Source organism: Hemicordylus capensis, chromosome 2 (assembly GCF_027244095.1).
Source record: "Hemicordylus capensis ecotype Gifberg chromosome 2, rHemCap1.1.pri, whole genome shotgun sequence".
NCBI classification, from domain to species: domain Eukaryota; kingdom Metazoa; phylum Chordata; class Lepidosauria; order Squamata; family Cordylidae; genus Hemicordylus; species Hemicordylus capensis.
In genome coordinates, this window is record NC_069658.1 from 95,128,748 (window position 1) to 95,148,259 (window position 19,512).

Below are 19,512 nucleotides of genomic sequence, written 5' to 3' on the forward strand. Positions count from 1 at the left end.
GGAACACGCTCACTTTTTTCTCGTAACTTTTTTGTTGCAGACCGAAACCAGTTGACTTGAATAAATTTTTCTGTGCCCTGAATGAAGCCAGCAACGTGGAAAAATCTTGCCGTTCAGGGCTGTCTGAATGTACATTTCAGCCACACAGTAAGCTGCATTTGTAGGCAGTGGACTGCTAAATACAACCATTTTTTCACAGGAGAGAGTTAGACAGGTGATTAGCATAATTAGCACAGAGTAGGCTATACATATGGTAATGCTAAGTGTGTAAATGCCAGCTGCGGTGTAAAATTTATGTCAGGGGTCGACAGGGCTGTGCGAAAGTATTGTGTTACAGCTGCAGGTCAAAGCTTCCATTGCTTGCCTCCTTTTCTCTTGTTGGTGAATGCGCTAAACAGAGTAGAAAGACAGGCAGAAATATAACAGATAAGGCTTTGATTGAACAGCCTAGCTCTGTGCAAGAAGAGGTTGCTCTTAAAATTCTCTCTCTCACACACACACACACACACATGCACGCACGCACCTCTTCCACATATTTCCTTTGAGGGGAGGTGGTCTTTCTGCATACAGTTTCCAAAGATGTTACTCTTTTTATTGTGTCATGGCTAGCAGTGGTCTTTGTTTTGTTTTTTTGTGGGGGAGGGGGGGATTCAGAATGTCATAACTGTATATTTAAACATGGTTTGCCTTCCTCCTCTGGCCCTTGCATTCCATCCATCACTTTCTCTCTTTCTTTCTCTCTCTCTCTCTCTTTTTTAAAAAGTCTGTGGTTGTTATTGGGCTTAAGGGGCTTGGAATTAAATGGTCTTGAAGGTGACAGCATTATATGCAATAAAATCTCAACAGTGCAACAATCTTCAAACTGCATGACCAGTTTTTAGAAGAAGTGCCAAAAAGGTTCCTCTGTGGTTTTGTGTGTGGGTTGCTATATTTATTCCCTAGGTTCCTCCCACCTCCTAAACCATTAAATTCTTTCTAAATTAAAAATGACTAATTTTTTCTTATTTGTGGTGGTGTTTTTAGTGTGTGGGGGGGTGGGCGTGGGTGGGTTTATATTATATATTAAAGAAAATTTGTGCTTATGTGTACACATCTAAAATGGCTGATGGGGGAAATGTGTAAATCTCTTTGTTGCTGTCTACTATTTCATTCACATATTTCAGATTTGCAAATTTTCTCTGTGTTTGTGTGTGTGTGTGTGTGTGTGTGTCTTTGGCTGTAAAGAGTGGTGGTGTTGACAGAATATAGTTCACACCACACTGACCTTGTGATGAAACTTCCTCACAGCCACAGGGGGTCCTTATGAATCAACCCCTAATCCAGCTAATCCTGATCGCAACAAAATCATGAAAGTGGCTCCCAGTGATGTGTGTTTCCCTGCACAGATGCAGAGAGAAGGCACAGTGCTGAAAATAAATCAGTCCAGTGTGATGTTCCTCGCAGGCTGGGGGAGCCTGTGTGTGAAGCTGGAGGCTTCCATTGTGTTCTGCCCCATGCGGCCTCAAGTGGAAAGCCAATGAAAAGGGGACTTGGCTGTATAATGGTGAGAAGAGTGCTCAGAGCGAAGAGGTGATGTCAGCTCCACAGAAGCTGAGAGAAGGGAGCCCGGGTTAATGTTATGCAACAAGCTGAAAGCTTTGGCACAGTGTGTGTGAGTACTTATCTTGTGGTGTGTGTATGTTGTGTGTGTGTGTGTGTGAGAGAGAGAGAGAGAGAGAGATTTCAGAGGTTGCACCTAGGTGGGGGCACAGTTTCCCCCTCAACATACAACAGTGTGGTGATGTGTGCTTTGTTATCATATGTAGGTGTATTTATTTATTTATTTAGGCAAGTAAGTGAGACCGAAGGTCTTACAGCATTTACATGGTTTTGTGGCAGCATGAACACTATTCCAAATGTCTAATGGCAAAAAAAACACAACTTCCAGTCCTCTGTGGTTTTCAAATACATTCATATTAAGTTGTTTGTTTGCAACACTTCTCAAAAGAATGTCTTGAATGCATTTTGCATTAAATGCCTCCCCCTCAAAGTCCTTCTGTGTGTTTAGTTAGTAAACTATGAAAAATTGGTCTCTTGACAGAGGCAACACATCCTGGGAGCTGGTGGCCAGTAAGAAATATCGAGATGAAGGGAGTTGTGACAGCCTGCAGATTTGGTGATGGGGGTGGGGGGTGGAGATGGGGGGGGGACTGGGGACTGCTGACCTGACCTGATTGTGTCCAACAGTGAGAGCAGTTCTGCTTCAAAGCCATTCAAAAAGGAGCTGCTTGGGCCACAACAGATGGTCCAGCAAGCAGCTGGTAGAGAATACTTGAAAGGAACTGTACCTTGTCCCATAATATGCTCACTCACTTACATTTTCCTAGACGTTAAGTTTTCCTATTTCCCTTCAGTGCCTTCTTGGTAATAGTGTATCCTAAAAATGAATAATGTCTCTCTTAAATATTGTGCATCCTTTAAAAAAATCATTTATTTTTTATTCTTTTCTGTAAGTGTCCCTGAAAGTGCAGATTACAATACTTTAAAATACTGCTTTTACCATGAAATAAAATAATTATACGTAATTATACATTCACAGAAAGGGCTCTCAAAGGTTGTGAAAAGTTGAGTCTAGGGAAAAGCTTACCATTGTTGGAAAACCCAGCAGATGAAAAATTTTGCTCAGCAAGTAGAGGTCAAGTTTTCATGTATAAATAAACATATAGCTTTTTTGAAATTCATGTATTTACACAATGAAAACTTGTCTTTTACACACTGGGCAAACATTCTCATTGGGTTAGATCTTAACTTACTGATGCCCTTGCAGATCCTCCCTCTGTGAACTGACAGAAAACTGTGTTCAAGGTAAAAAAGCAGTTAATAATGATAATAAAAACCATCCATTCATGATTAAAGGGAGAGAAAAAAGGGTTAGGATCCTTCTACCCAATACTAGCATTTTGTTAAAATATGAAACATTTCCCACATCATGCTATGGAAACAGTCCCCATTTGTAATAGCCGATACTATTTGAATAATTGTTATTATGATGTCTTCTATTGTATGTCCAAATATACACCAGCATTTGGCATAATACAGCTACCACTGTACCATAAAACCTCTCTTATCTGATGGATGGATGGATTGATTGATTAAGTGCCATCAAGTAGGTGTTGACTCTTAGCGACCACATAGATAGATTCTCTCCAGGATGATCTGTCTTCAACCTGGCCTTTAAGGTCTCTCAGTGGTGCATTCATTGCTGTCGTAATTGAGTCCATCCCCCTTGCTGCTGGTCATCCTCTTCTTCTCTTTCCTTCAACTTTCCCCAGCATTATAGATGAGAGCTGGGTCTTGGCATAATGTGCCTGAAGTATGATAGTTTGAGCCTGGTCATTTGTGCCTTGAGTGAAAATTCTGAATTGATTTGTTATATGATCTATTTGTTTGTTTTCCTCTTATCTACTTACCAGTTATTTACCCTTACCAGAACGTCTTGAAAAGTGATGGATAGCTTGCATTTCTTTTTCTTTCTTCTTTTTTAAATGGCTCTCTGTTTTTCCTTTGTCTACATAGTTCATAAATGATTTTATACAGACCATATTTTAAAAAAAACCCTAAAAGGCATGTTGCACAACACAGAACTATCACGGTTAAAATAACGAAACTAAGAAAATTGACTGGCTGTGTATCTAAACTTAAGTTTTCCATAGTTTCTGTGTAATAAGTTGTATTATAGAGCTAGTGAAAAGTCAAATGCAAATATTTAGGAGCTCTGTTGATCCCAATGATCTGTGGCCCATAACTCTGGAAGAAGTTCATCAACTTAATCTCTAGGAGATCTGTAAGTCAGCCTAGATACTCCACAATGAATCTTCAAAATGCTTAACAGGTGTAATGTATTTCACTAATCAGTAACCTGTTCAACAGTAAAAAAAAAATATAATTATGGACATTGGACTATATCCAAATAAGTAGGTGGAAGGGGACTTTCTTGCCCGCCTTCCACACTGCAGTCTGTGCCTTCTAAAAGAACTACTCCCAAGGATCAGGAGACCCTTGTGAACAGGATGGCATGTGGTACAGAGAACTGCAGCAGGACAGGAAAATCTGCTGAAATTAGGCAGAGGCATCTTGGAAAAGTTCCATTCATGCAAATGCGTCCACCTTATTTCAATAGACTCCCACATCACAAGGCATCCTTTTTTTGAGGGGCCTCTCATTCTCAGGAGCAGCTTTTGGGAACTGCAGTGTGGAAGAGGGGGTAGGAAAGACACCTTCCACAAACAATTGTTTGGATGCAGCCTGTTGTTTCTAGATTAATCTTAACCTACAACAGCACTCTTTCCCATCATGTCTCATCAGGGATGTGTGGCTGACATCCAGACTAGCACTATGCTGGCGCAACACTTCAGAGTTCCAGGCTAAGCCTGTGCTATAACTTCAGTGGGGAAGTGGTGATTTTCATTGATCTCCTTTTCCCCCTGAAGTCCACTATGCCTCCTGAAAATATGTCCCTGAGTGTTGTGTGAGCCTCAGGGACATATTTTTGTGATGTACCATGGACCTCAGAGGGAAGACGAGATAGTCAAAAATCACCCTTCCCTCTGCAGAATAAGATTTACTGACATTAGGTTTTATATACTCCCTACCACTACCACCTTTCTCCCAAACCTTCTATTTAAAGACTGTGGGATTTGGAGATTTTTGTTCTCTTTCAGAAATAAATGGTCATGTTAACACTGGAGTTATCAGTGATGTAGCTGTTGCTACCCAATGCAACCTGTAAATCAGACCATTTTCTGCCACAACTAAACATTTGTTCTTGGAAAGTCATGGTGCGGCTTCTTTGCTGCAAAGCTGTACAGGGAAGGGACTAGTGTTCTCTCAATTTTTTTCCATCTGTGTGCAGTATGAGTTTTGTTCTGGGTGGCAATATCAGACCAATATCAATAGAGTTTAGTACCATTTTGTAGTTCAGTATTTTGGTTATCCATTGTGGCCAAATATGGTTTACTTTTGTCCAGGGTACTTCCCAGTTATGGTCTTTTAGAAACCATGTTTCTGCCTCAGTAAGGCACTGAGTGTGGCTGTAGGGGTTGGTAATGAGATACAGAGCCTTTCACCTCTAGGTCACAGGTTCAAATTTGCCTCAGGTTAGAAATAACTAAACGCTGTTGCCACCTGACAGCTGTTCACGGGCTTGGGAAATAATGTGACGATCTTAATGCAACTTTTTGTGGGCAGGTGTTCAGATTATAATTATCGCTTTTTGTGCTTGCAGAGGGCAAAAAGGTAGTATTTAACAACTGGCTGTCTTTTGGAGTCCTTGGAACCAGGTACTTTGGGAAGTCTACTGGATGTACACAATGCCAGTTTGAGTGTCAGTTACACAAATATACCTTTAGAGTAAACTGGAAATTATCCATGTGATCCCTCTAATCATAGACAATTGCTGACATGCCTCTCTGTGTGAGTAGGATCATCCAAGACAAGCTATGGCTATTATTCCTTTAACTATTATTTATAATAATACTTTTCAACAACAACAACAAAAAGTTTACATCATAAAAGAAGATGGTTCCCCATCCCCAAAGGGCTCACAGTCTAAAAAGACACACAAAACAGACACCTGCAAAAGCTACTGGAAGACTGCTATGCTGGGTTTGCATTGTGCCTGTTGCTCTCTCCCTGCTAAAGATGAGAGAATCGCCACTTTGAAAGGTGCTTTTTTGTCAGTTAGCATTGCAAGGGCAATGAATAGAAATGAAGTTCTTCTGGGCAGAGTAGCCTCTTAGAGCATAGACTCTTTACAAGGTCTTTTCCAGGCCAGAGCATTTTGAGGTAATGTCTGATTTTTCTAAATTCAAAACCTGCTGATGTAATTCTGGGAGTGTATCTGCCAGGGATCAGTATAGCCGGGAACTAAGTGAGTATGTTTTAATGTGCACATGTAACAGAGAAGTTTAAAGTATGATTGCTGACCTTGCCACAAAGACAGATGGTGGCTTGGACCTAAATTAGTTTATGTGCAGTTTTTTTTTAAAGCAGCTAATCCATACAGATAGGTTAGCACTACAAGTTCTTCTGTAAATTAGTTACATTGCACTCCACTCATGCTACCACTTGGCCAAACATAAGATCTCAGATGGGCCTATAACAATACAATCTGTCAAGATAAGTAAGTAAGAAACTTTAGAGAAGGTTGTTTAGCTTTTTCCTATGCTGAAGCCATGAAGAACAGAACATCTAGAATGTTGGTAGAAACACTTAAGCTTTTCTCATGAGCGGCCTAACCCGGGCTTGGCTACTCTTGTGGAGCACCAGGATCTGCTTGGAGCCCAGCACTCCTGCCCAGCCTAACCCCACTTCTAAGCCTGGCTTTTACCCAAGGGAGTGTGCTGGGAGTGTGTGTCCAATTGTGTGACTGGAGTGAGTCAGCTGATACTGAAGAAACTCAGGCAGGCTTTAAAGTTTGCTGGCTGATATCCAGACTGACATGCTGAAAAAATGTTTCCTGCACAGAGTGGGGGGCATTTTTACTGATCTTCCCATCCTTCTGGAGCCTGGTGTGCACAGGAACTCTCCAGGTAATATTTTTGGAAGGCATAGGAGGCTGCATGGAGTGAAGGGGAGAGTGCCAAAATGGTCTCTCCCCCTTTTCTGTGTACAAAATATTTTTTGATGTATGCAACATTAGTCTGGCTCTCAGCCTGTTTGCTTGGCTCATTTGTGCGAATGCTAAAAATGCAGAAATTGGGGCAAGTCACTCTGAAGAAGTGATGTGTGTGGGTGGGAGAGACAAATGATCTTGTCTTTCCTAATCAGACTTAGTAGAGCTTGTCCGCTGAAAAGAAAAGGAGGGGGAGTGTACCCTGGTTGAAGACTAGGGGGCAGGTGGCGGGGGTACCATCTTGGGAAAATATCATAAGGAATATCATAAGTTTGTAGTCGGGAACAGTTGGAACTAAGTAAATGTTGTAATAATTGGAAAACAGATTTCCTCCCTCCCTATTGAACAGATATTTCCCCAAAATTTTAACTTCTGGGGCCTTGCTTAATGAAGAACTTTACATGCACAAAGCCTGATTTCATCATGAACCCTGAATAAGTGTAAAGCTTTTTCAAGTCCTGTAGGAAGAGGATGTCAGTGCTTGAGTTTGGGAAAACTTACCTTGACAGACTCTAGCCCAGTCTTTAAAGTGCTACAAAACTCCTGCTTTAAAAAAACAACCAAAAACCCGTCTGTCATTCTTAACTTGTGCCAAGCATATTTCTTGAACAGGGAAATAAATTAAATATTTTATTGGCCCAAATCCAATACATCTTGGATTTTGCACCCCAAAATGTAAATATTGTCTAATAGTTGAGCTTTTAATAATATTGTATAATTTGGGGGTTGGGGGGCAGAGAGATGAGCCTTAAAAATCCAAAAGGAAAAAACAGAACTTTAACATCCCAGACAGAAGTTTAAAAAAAATGCATTCACCTGGATAAAGCCTGGCTTTTACACAATTTATTTCAGTTTAATGAAACTCTCTGGTTTGCAGATACATATAATATTGTTGCAGTTACTGCAGTATCATGGTGGGATTGGATTTCACAGCTGTGTGCTCCCAGGGAGACGTGTGGGGAATTATGCATGGCTGGGAACTATATGGTGGTGGTGGGGAGGCTGTTTGGAGACTGTGCATTGGGAGGCAGATGGTGGCTTGGCTACTAAGCTAAGAGGTTTGGCTAGTAAGCCAAGCTGATATTTGTGGACCTTTGCTATTTTACTTGGCTACATTAAATATGTAATTTTGTAAACTTTGTAATTTTTGTTCAAAACTGCATGAGCGGCCTTGAGCTCCCAGTTGGGGATATAAGTACAGGATTATATTCTCCTAAAGACGAGATATAATTTGAAATAATAGAATCAGTGTTGGCTTTCTCCCACTGAGTCTTTAGTTGTTTGTAAATTGGAGGCGAGTATAGGGTACTTGTGTAATTCCCCTACCTTTCTGCACAGTGTGTGGTAAAAAGCTTCCAGGAACCTGCCTTGCTAGTCATACAGAGTAATAAACACTGTGCTGTCAGTGGCTGAAATGAGTGGCTTAAAGCCATCATCAGATACTGGTGATAATGTGGCCAGCTCAGCTAGATCTAAATGTGAGATGAGGCTGTACCCTATAATCCATGTATGCCTTTAAAAATTAAATCGATCTGTTCTTGATCTGCTTCAGAGTTAAGCAGGCCAGGCTGTGGCTTAAAGTAATGAAGGCTCATGTAAAGAAGGCTAGGATGCCAGCAGGTGGCTCTAGAGATATCAAACTTTCCAAGAATGGCTTAACGTGCCCTAATTACAAACGTATCAAACTGATTTGATTTGATTGTGATTTTACATGTGGCATTATGTTTGTAGATATTGTTATATGAATCATTGCTTGGAGCTGCATTGCTGTTGATAATAATGGATATACTTTATATGGATATTATTTCACACCATACTGTACAATTTTTTTAAAAAACATAACACTATACCTTCTACCATCTTTTCCCATCTTGGTTAAAAAAATAATATCCAAGCGAATTTCTAGAAGAGCTTTTCACAATCAGTATTTTTCTGGGAAGCTTTCTTGCTGAGTGCAATAGCTACTTGCGTGGCATTTACCTTGTGGCCAATATGCACAATCACACTACAGATGCCTGTCCACATGCGCTTCCCCCCACTCCACAGATTCTTCTCTGCCCAAACTGTCTGAATTACTTGAGTGGGGACCATGATTTTGCATGCCACTGTAAATGTCCTAATTAGCCCTGGGGCAATGTGTGCCAAGTTGCAATTTATGCTTGGGACAAAACAAAATGTGGTGATTTGTTCATGCCATGAATATGGTGTAAGCTTAGCAGGAAGAAAAGCATTTCACCATTGTGTCCAGGATGGTTGCATCAATCTGTACTGAGAAACAAGTACAAATAGGCTCCCATACATGAAGGTACTCCTTGGGAGCTCTGCTCCATGTTCCCCCACTGTCTGCGATAACAGTTGGTGGTTACTTGGGACAGGGCCGTTTCAGCAGTGGTGTAGAGACTGTTGAATTCCCATTCCAGGGAGGCTGACTCTGCTTCCCGTTTGCACAGCATGTCTAACTGGCCCTGTAAATCACACTGTGCAGGATGTGAGTGTACACATTCCACTCCTCTGGCATGTGGTTGCGTAGCGTTAGGCATATTACAAAAAGGTTTGGAAGATTATTTATTTATTTATTTATTTATTTATTTATTTACATTTTATATCCTGCTCTTCCTCCAAGGAGCCCAGAGCGGTGTACTACATACTTAAGTTTCTCCTCACAACAACCCTGTGAAGTAGCTTAGGCTGAGAGAGAAGTGGACTGGCCCAGAGTCACCCAGCAAGTATCATTTATGGAGGCCCTGAGGATTTTAATCAAAAGATGGGATTGAAATATTCTAATTAATAAATAAGGTTCTACTAGGTCAGGGGTTCTCAACCTTGGATCTCAAGATGTTGTTGGATTGCAACCCCCATCCTCCCCAATGGCCAAAGACTACTGGGCATTGGGAAGATTGGGAGCTTCTGTCTAGAGTGATCAGAAGATGTTTAGGGGAGACACACTCAGATGTACAGTATAGTGATGTTTCTTCTAGTAGATTCCGCCCCCCACCCCGGCCACCTTTAAATGGTGTCTGTTAGAGTTTCTGGGAGAAAGGGCCTCTGCTCTATAAAACTGGAGCAGGGTTTGTGGAGCTACAACATTACACAAATTTTCTTGATAATTTTTGTAACAGCCTTATATCACAGGATACATCATAACATATTTTTTTAAAAAAATTAGAATCAAATAGAAAATTCTCACATACCTCTTTTGCTTTAATCCCCCCTCAGGTGTTTTCAAAAGTTATTTCTAAAGGGCTATTTATATATTTATATTATAGATATCCAGAATCTAACTTATAATACCTTAATGTCTCTTGGAAATAAGCTGCCATCTGCAAATTCTATTTTCTCATAACTGGTACTAAAATATGCTGTGTTAACTGATAATATTCATGTTCATATATATATTTAAAATAATGTTGTTCATGTCTATTTACTATCACTATTTGCATACTGGTTGGTTTTATGGCAAAAAGGAAAGACTCCTGCTTTTCCTACTGACCATGATGTAATGCTGATTAGCTAAATTTGCCTTGTTAAGTGAGATTAATATAGTTTGACAGCACCTTGAGTAAGAAGCAATAATTTCTGTTGATACTAAACAGTTGGTCACTTTCAGTAGAGATGAGGAATGCTTTCTTTTGTCTTGCACAAGATTTGACCTCTTGGCTGAAATTCGTGCTAAATTCCAGTGATTCAAAAAATGAAGTGATGTACAGATTGGGATATGGAATGGCAGCATGTGTTCTGCATGTGCAACATGAGTGTGGAAGCTAACTTGGTCATTTGAATGATCAGCTGCAATATCAGCAACAGAATGTCATTGAAGCCTATGCAAACTGAATGGAAGATTTTGTTAAATTGCATCACTTAATAGTGGTGGGTGCGGGAGGGGCAAGGCAGGGACAAATCTTCCTTCCCCCAGATGATCACCATTCTGTTCAGTACACTGCCACGCGCCCAAGTAATCCACACTGCTCCTGGCAGCACGGACCTCTGGAGGCCGGCACAATGCATCCCAGCTTTCGGATATCCCACAGTGCACTGTGTGAGGAGCACAGTGAATTAAGGGATACCCCCATGAGTTGGCCATTGTGCTTGGGTTGCAAGCAGCCCAAGCACACTCACAACCCCAGGGCCAGGGTTAAGGGCTCACTCCTACCCTTAATTCTGGCTAATGGCCCGGGTAAAAAGTAGGGTTAGGTGAGCGGGCAGCACCAGGAACCACGTGGATCCCGGCACTGCACATGAGCAGCCTAACCCTGGTTGGGCTGCCCTAGTCTCGGTAAGCCTGCTCGTGAGAATAAGCTTATTATCTGGGTGAAGACAAAAGAGGCTTAGTTTTTTTTTTTGGGGGGGGACACTATTTTGAGATGAAATTTATAATCACAAGTGTGAATACTGATGACCACATTTTTTCTTACGTTGATTTTTATACACAAAGCATTGTTTTCTTTGTTTCATTTATTAATAAATGTAAAGCACATTTCTTTAGTAACAAGGAATATAGGTTACACTTAAACCACTTATCTATGAGTAAATCAGTGGGCTTTGCAAGCATGTAGTTGTATCCAGCAGAACTCTGGTCAGTTTTTCAAAATACCATGATTGACTTTTGTTAAGTGCCTGCTGCTGATGTGGATTTGACTGCACCCCAGTTACAAACTGTGTGTGGTTGCATGCGATTGGGAGACATATGACAGACTGAAAAAAATAATCAAGAACTTTCTTTATAACTTTAAGGAAAACATTTACTTCTCCAAAAAGGGGGGTCTGTCAATAAACAAAAATGGTTCCTGGTTTTTGCCAAAGTCTGACAAAAAAAAGTCACAAATGCAGTTCTGCATGTTGCTTTCTTTAAGCATATGGACAACACCCATACTCCATAAGCTGGAGTTAATTGGACTCAAGCCGGATGACTAGGATGAAGTTATTCTTAGTAGCCTCACAAATTGACAGTTTCTAGATTTCTGTAGCTTAAGTCGCATATGATAGATTTGATTTAAAGCCAGTGTAGGTATGTACTGTAAGCTCAGTTTATGTATTTGGTTGTTGATCACCAACAGCAGTTTTAGCATGGTAGTCATAAAAATAATAATAAATGTTGTTAGCCACCTCATAACAGATTGTTCTCTGGGCGGCTCACAACCCAGCATTAAAACATGAAATAAAAACACATAACACAGTAAATCATAACAGACCAAAAGGGGGATGGGGAGGAGAAAATACAAAATACAATACAAAGCGATTTTAAAACTCTTTTAAAAATCAATTGAAACCCAAAATGTGAAAAAACTGAGTTAACAAAAAGGTCTTTACCTGGTATCTAAAATAACAAAGCGATGAAGTCAAGTGAACCTCTTTAGGAAGGCTATTCCATAAATGGGGTGCAACCACTGAAAAGCCCATCTCCCTAGTAGCCACCCTCTTCACCTCGTTTGGCAGGGGCACTTGGAGGAGGGCCTCCAAAGAAGATCTTAAGGTCCAGGTTAGGACAAATGCAAGAACAAAACGCTCTCTCAGGTAACCCAGTCCCAAGCCATTTAGCACTTTAAAGGTTAAAACCAGCACTTTGAACTGGAGCCAGCGTGGTGTTGTGGCTAGAGTGCTGGACTAGGACCAGGGAGACCTGAATTCAAATCCCCATTCAGCCATGTTACTGGCTGGGTGACTCTGGGCCAGTCGCTTCTCTCTCAGCCTTACCTACTTCACAGGGTTGTTGTGAGGAGAAACTTAAGTATGTAGTACACCGCTCTGAGCTCCTTGGAGGAAGAGCGGGATATAAAATGTAAAATAAAATTAAAAAAATAAAAACAGACTGGGAGCCTGTGCAGCTGACAAAGCACTGGCATCATATGCTCAAAACATCCAGTCCTAGTTAATAATCTTGCAGCCCTATTTTGTACCAGCTGCAGTTTCTGGACTGTTTTCAAAGGCAGTCCCACATACAATGCATTGCAGTCATCTAAATGAGAAGTTTCCAGAGCATGAGTAACTGTGGTCAAGCTAACTCTGTCCAGGTAAGGTTGCAGTAGGCCTATCAGTCGAAGCTGATTCCATAGGAGTGCCAGGTGTCTGAACTGGTACCTCCATATGGGAACTGTAGATGTGGCTCTTGCCATTTGTAAGATTTTATTTGTTTGTTTTGTTGTATTTGTGCACTATCCCAAACTTACATCTCTTGGTGGTTTACAACAACAAAAGGTAACAGCTTCTCAAGAAAGTGTATCTGTGATTGCTCAAATAGTAGGGCAGACCCATCTGATGGCACTAACTCACAGTCAGCACCTCCAAATGAATCTTACTTACTGGCTGTATTTTGGTATGGGTGAATATGTATATTGATATATACTCATACTAATGCTGGTCTGGGACCATAATAAAGATTTTATCTATCTAACCAGAAGCCCAACAATAGCTCCCTATGCTCCTGGAAGTGATCTGTTTATCTGTGTATCTGTGTGTATGCAGACATATAGAATGGGTCTTAAAGGATTCTGGACTAGATGGGCCTTGGGCCTGATCCAGCAGGGCTGTTCTTATGTTCTAAAGGTCCTATAGACCAGTGCTTCTCAACCACTGGTCCGTGGACCGGTTCCGGTCAATGAAGCACTAGGTACAGGTCCGTGAGGCATCGCTAATAAAAATCACCCCCCCCCCAGGGCGGGGGAAACAATTTTGGGCCGGCAGGGGCCACCGGGAGCTGACCAGATCTAATTTCCAGGCAGCCCTTGCTGCTGGATAACATTCATTTCACTTCCTCAAAATGAACATTATCCAGCAGTGAGGGCTGCCTGGAAATGAGCTCCAGAGAGCTGCCCAAAATTGTTTTTTGGGGGGTGCCTGGGGTTGGGGGTGAGGGGGATGACCCCCTTACTAACTGCTGGTCCAGGAAACGGCGCAAGAATAATGTACTGGTCCATGACTCCAAAAATGTTGAGAAACACTGTTATAGACTGTTTTAACATAGAGACATTAGAAAGTGTATTTGAGCCTCTCGTATGCCATATGTACTGTGTGAAATGGGGGCTAGAACTTAAGAGAGAAATCTAATTTACATTCTGACTAATGTTGATTTTTGCTTTTGTTCATTGATCATGATTTTTTTAAATAATGATTTTGTTCAAATCATTGTAGCCAAGATTTCAGCACAATTATTTAAGCTTTGACCTGTAAAAATGCCCTTTGCCTTTTGTAATTGGTGTCTCATCAGTCTCTGCTTGAGCCACGGAAAAGAGAGGACTAATACTGAAGATTGCCTCAGTTAACTGTCTTTGATGAAAAAAACTATAGTGTTAAAAGTTTTCTATGGTGATGATTATATATCAAATATATGATGCAGTTCAAGTGCTTAAAAGACGCTCTGACAATTATATGTGCTCTCCACCTTAAGTGGCGCAGCGGGAAAATGCTTGATGAACAAGCAGAAGGTTGCTGGTTTGAATTCCCGCTGCTACTATATTGGGCAGCAGCGATATAGGAAGATGCTGAAAGGCATAATCTCATATTGTGCTGGAGGAGGCAATGGTGAACCCCTCCTGTAGTCTACCAAAGAAAACCACAGGGCTCTGTGGGCTCCAGGAGTCTAAATCGACCTGACAGCACACTTTACTGCCTTTGCCTCTAAAACTATTGGCTGTAGTGTATATTATAAGAGTACAAAGTGCATATCAATTCATGCACAGGAGCAGGAGGGCCACTGATTCCTGTAGCTATCCCCCCTGTACCACACTGCATACCAAACAGACTGGAGATGGGGGCAGGGGCCAGAAATCCCTGGTGCACTTCTAGTGCACAGTTCTTAGGACTCAAGCCATTGGCTTTTAATCTATTAGGATGTAACACTCCATCGTTAGTTTCCTTCTCCTATGCTAAGCGATGTTGTTTTAGTTTCCTTTAGAGCAGACTGCATGAGTACTACATTTCCATTACCTTAGCATCTCTTGGAGCAAAATAACCCAGCATGCTTCTTGTCTCAGACTCAGTTTGCCTGTGAATCCCAACTCTGATACATGCATGGTTGTACCAGAGCTCTTCTAGACTCTTGGAGTTGATTGCTTGAATGTAACTGGCTTTGGTTCCTCTGAAGCTGTACCATTATGTGACCCTAATTTAACAGTATTTTTATGTTTTAACTACCAGCAGCAAGACATACTAATGCTCATTTACTCTTTTCCCTCCTACCACCTTTTTATGGAAGATAAACATTTCCCCTTCTGCCACTGCCAAATTATTTAGGAGAAGAGTGTAAATTGAAGCCATTTATCTTGAAATGTGCCATTGCAGCAGACTGTTTATACAAGTGTAAGAAATTGTAGCATAGAAATATTTGGTCTGGTCTGCAAGGAAAAGGTTTCCTTTTTCTTTAATAAACTTTGTACCTGTAGAAATTATTCATATGATACCAAACGCATATGCGTCTAATATGAACCCATTTAAGATGCATTTCTGTATTTGTGGAGTTGGACCAACGATTAAAAAAAAAGAGAGAGAGAGAATGTATATCTTGTGCTGTCGATGAAATTCGCTCTCTTTAAACTTGGTTCAGCTCTTAACTGGCTTCAGAACATTCCATGCATATGGGAAAGTTTATTGGTGGCCTGTGAGCTCTTAGAATGTGAATCCAGAGTAAGTTATTGTTGGCTGATCCCAGGTTGTAAATATTTGTCTGTCAGTTGGTGGACGAGTGAGTCGGGAGTTAAGTTACACACGCCAGAAGATCGGAGAAGAGGCCATGTTTAATCCCCAACTCATGATTCAGACACCGCAAGAAGACTGTGCTAATGTACTAACAACAGAAGCACTCAAACAGCACCTTGATTCTGCACTTCAAGCCAGCAGGGTACACGTGTATATGTACAACAGGTAAGATGAGAGTGAGATGAAACTTTTTTTTTTTAATGGTTGCCTGGAACTTAGAGCAGCTTTGGGCATTACCAGAAGAAGTGCTGATGAGCAGATACAGGAGTATTATGCTTCCACTTCATATTTTTCCATTGTTATGCCTGAAGCAGAAATCAGGGGAGATGCACATGTTTTGAAATGCACAGACAGCTCACTTATCTTTCACACTCAAGTTACAGTGGGAACACAATAAAAAGAAATACAGTGCATTTGCTCATCTGCTTTTCAATACTTACAATCCTATCGGCAGCTACTTTTCCTGGACCACTACTTTGAAGGAAGAACAGGTGGGCCACTTTGTCTCTTAGAGTGCTTTGCTCTTTTAATCTCAGAATTGCTTTATCTATCCCTCTATTTCCCCCACCTGACCCAGTCAGTGGGTCCGGTGGGGACAATAGACAACACCCTGTGGGCCAGATTTAGCCTAGGAGCCTCCACTCCCTAATTTAGCTTACAGTGTCTAAAGCCACACTAAAACAAGATGTGTTTGAAAATAAACCTTCACGTGGGGGGGGGGTATACATTTTCTGTTGACTTTAAACATAACTGCTTTTCCATTATGTTTGTAAGAACATAATGACGTCTGCTTTTGAATTTGTTAGGCTGCAAATATATGTCAATATTGGCTTATGGCAGTGAATAATACTAAATGAAGTTTTAGTTAAGAATATTAGTAAAGAGTTGAAGTCCAATGAGGCCCTTACAGTGTGTGATCTTGCAAATTAGCATCTATACAGTGAAGATAATTTGCAGCATAAATCCTGCCTGAATTCAAAGCTGAAACCTGCTTTAAATTCCAAGCAACAAGAAGCCCTTTGCATCCACCAACGGATAATATAGCGGCCACCTCAGATGATTGTCTACAGCATTGGCTCCCAACCTAGGAGGCCTCCAGATGTTGCTGAATTACAACTCCTATCAGCCCCTGCCAACTGGGTAAAGAGGCACCTTTTTAACGTGGTAATTCTCTTTATTTAGCAGGGGGAGAGTAGCTGGCCCTATTCACCCCCAGCACAGTTTCCCTCCAGTGACTGCTCTGGTGTCTGTCTATGTTTCTTTTTAGATTGTGAGCACTTTGGGGACAGGGAACTATTTATTTATTTATTATTTCTCTATGTAAACCGCTTTGGAAACTTTTGTTGAAAGGCAGTATATAAATATTTGTTGTGGCTGGGGATGATGGGAGTTGTAGTTCAGCAAGATCTGGAGGCCACCAGGTTGGGAACCACTGGTCTACTGTGTTATAAATTATTTTCCAAATGCAAGATAAATATAAGGGACTAAAGGAAATCAATTTTGTGGTTTCTAAGAGGATAAGGAAGAGGTTTCGTACACTGAACAAGGAGCTGGACTAGAAGCCCTCCAAGGTCCCTTGTGACTCTAAAATTATGTGACTTGGTGTGTTCATTGAACAACTGAGCCAAAAAGGGCCAAAGGCCAGCTATTAGTGGCACATAATCTTCCAGTATACATTACTGGAACATTATCCTTCTGCAGGCTAACTAATATTGTTCAAATTGTAGCATGTCACAAGAGGTAAACAGGAATGCCTCAAAGTGCATCAAGCATGGCACCTGCAAAAAATCAAGAAAAAAAATCCAGATGAGTCAAGCAGCAGGTTACAGAAAAAGGCAATGCCCACCCTCACTTCTGTTCCCGGAATCACCAGACATAGGTGCCTGCACAAAATAGTGTTCTCAACCATTCTTGCATGACTCAAATCCTTTTTACAAAGTATTGATGTTTACACCCCACCCCACATTTTGACTATTGGACAATAGGCCCCTTATTCAGTAGGAGTTAAGAGCATACTTCCTCTATACTTTGTAGTTTCCCTTAAACTGAGCGTTCTACATGGGTGGGATGCATGCTGTACAAATGTATTTTATATTTATGGTGGGAAGGTGTTGATGTTGTTTGCTCTTAATTTTTACAGACAATGGAAATTGGAACACTTATGTCATAAATCAGGGGAACTTATCACTGAAGCAGGTTACATGGACAAGGTATATACAATATGTTGGGTTTATGGTGCCCCCTCACCCCCAACCCCCACTTTCCCTTGTTCATAACAATTTCATCTTGGTGTCTTTGTTATTTCTTAACCAGAATTTTTTGTGACTTTGATAGATTATAGAACACCTTTATCCTTGTTTAATTATCACACCTTTGGACTGCTTCTGGGAAGGTGCAAAGTTACAGTCAGGGACTGCATATCTACCGTAAGTGCTTGGCTTTGTTTTCTACCATTTGTATCATGTTGAACTGCATAGTAGCACTTTATATTATCACCAATTGCTCTCATGTTGCATGGCCAACAAAATATTACAAATTTCAGATATGCATGTGTGGCACCCACCCTAAATTTCATGTGTTATTTTGAATATAATCATAATCACTTGAAACCAATGAACATTTTAACAGTGACATTGTTATGTTTGAGGTATTACATTTTTCACTGAGGGCTGTTTTTTACAAGAGTATTTAGGAACCAAATACTTTAACCATCTTAAGTCCTATGTCTTAAGATGCATGCACTGTTGGTAACATTGGAAGGGAAGCAAGCATGTATGTTTCTGGAAAATATATTGTAACTTCCTGACACATGTCCCAAGTTACGTGTTCTTTTTTGTCAGATGACATGAGAATAATTCATATCAGGTTTTCATCTACCTGCATACAAGTATCTTCTAAAAGAAAATAGCTTTGCAAGCTGCCGCTAGTCTCCTTCTTTCCAATCTAAAAGAAAATGGAAAAAGAATAAGAGAGTTCTTTAGGGTGAAATCAGACATCCATTCTACATGTGATAGAAATAAACGTTCCCTGCTCTGAAAAACAAATTATTCCAAATGCAGAGAATGATCGGGTTAATTCCACAACACTTTAGAATATATAACTGTCTCACCCTTATATCAATGATTATTTTTGGGAAAGTAGGCTTTTCTCTCTTAATGCATTTAATTCAAAAGTACAATGGCACTTACTGCCTGACTATTCTTTCTAGATGAAAATATGTGAATTGTTGCCTTGAATTAAAAAACAAAACTCAAGAAGAAACTAATCCTTTGTTTATCAGATAATTCAGTGGCATGAGGTATCTCTTTTGGGAGACTGTTATATGCAGCTTAATGTGTCCATCAAAGAGTTAATTTTTAATCAGTTTAGACATTTTTGGTTAATTATGCAAGACTTAGCTTTTGTCTTATTGTTTTTGCCCTGGTTTGCATGTCTCTGTAAAAGCAATTTGCAATGGCCATTTCTTAACCTTCAGTGTAGAGTTTTTTAGATGGAGGAATAAGGGGGTTTGTGTTTTCTGGTTGGAAGAATTTGAATAATGATTTAAGCCTGGTTAAGCAGATACAGTAGTATGAACCACAAAATAAGGCAGCCAAAAGCCTTTATGGTCTATCAACATCACAAAATCAAAAGTGGGGGTGAAGGAAGGTGGCAAAGATAGTTATGATGGCAGTGGCAGAAGGAGCTGAGACATTTACTAGTAATGTAGCAGTTTAACAAATTGTACACTTTGTGATCAAAGCACAAAATGTAGTATATATGCAACACAAAGAAATTGTGTACTTTTGTGATTAAAGCATCACGTTTGAACTAGGAAATTCAAACTTAGTTAGAGAGTCATTCCTAACGTTCTCAGAAGTTAGCCTCAATTGAATTCAATGGGTTTTAATTCCGGGCAAGTATGCTTACCAGGAAGTAAGTCCCATTGAACTCTGTGAGACTTCCTTCCAAGAGTATTAGGAAGACTGCCTGACATCCTGACTAAATTACTTAATAGAAGTCCTGTTGATATTAAGTAGACCTTTAGAGTAACTCCTGAGCAGTACTGTACTGTTTAGTCAGCCACTGATTTCTGGGAATATTTGAACTGCCTCTCTATCATGATATGAGCTTCATAAAAGGTAAAATGTGCCATTGAGTCAGTGTTGACTTCTGGCAATCACAAAGCCCTG

At 40.5% G+C, this 19,512-nt stretch overlaps 1 protein-coding gene across 4 annotated transcripts in view; it reads left to right on the forward strand.

Annotated features, from left to right (window-relative positions):
• The window catches only part of PTCH1 (patched 1), a 144,243-nt gene that overhangs the window by 49,231 nt on the left and 75,500 nt on the right, over positions 1-19,512 (forward strand). For all 4 annotated transcript variants that reach the window (XR_008317191.1, XM_053300459.1, XM_053300457.1 and 1 more), the window contains exons 3-5: positions 15,316-15,505; positions 17,481-17,550; positions 17,675-17,766. Coding sequence is in view for 3 of the 4 variants with exons in the window: in XM_053300459.1 (XP_053156434.1) it covers positions 15,316-15,505; positions 17,481-17,550; positions 17,675-17,766 (352 nt within the window). In the remaining variant the exon portion in view is untranslated. The remainder of the gene's footprint in view (positions 1-15,315; positions 15,506-17,480; positions 17,551-17,674; positions 17,767-19,512) is intronic.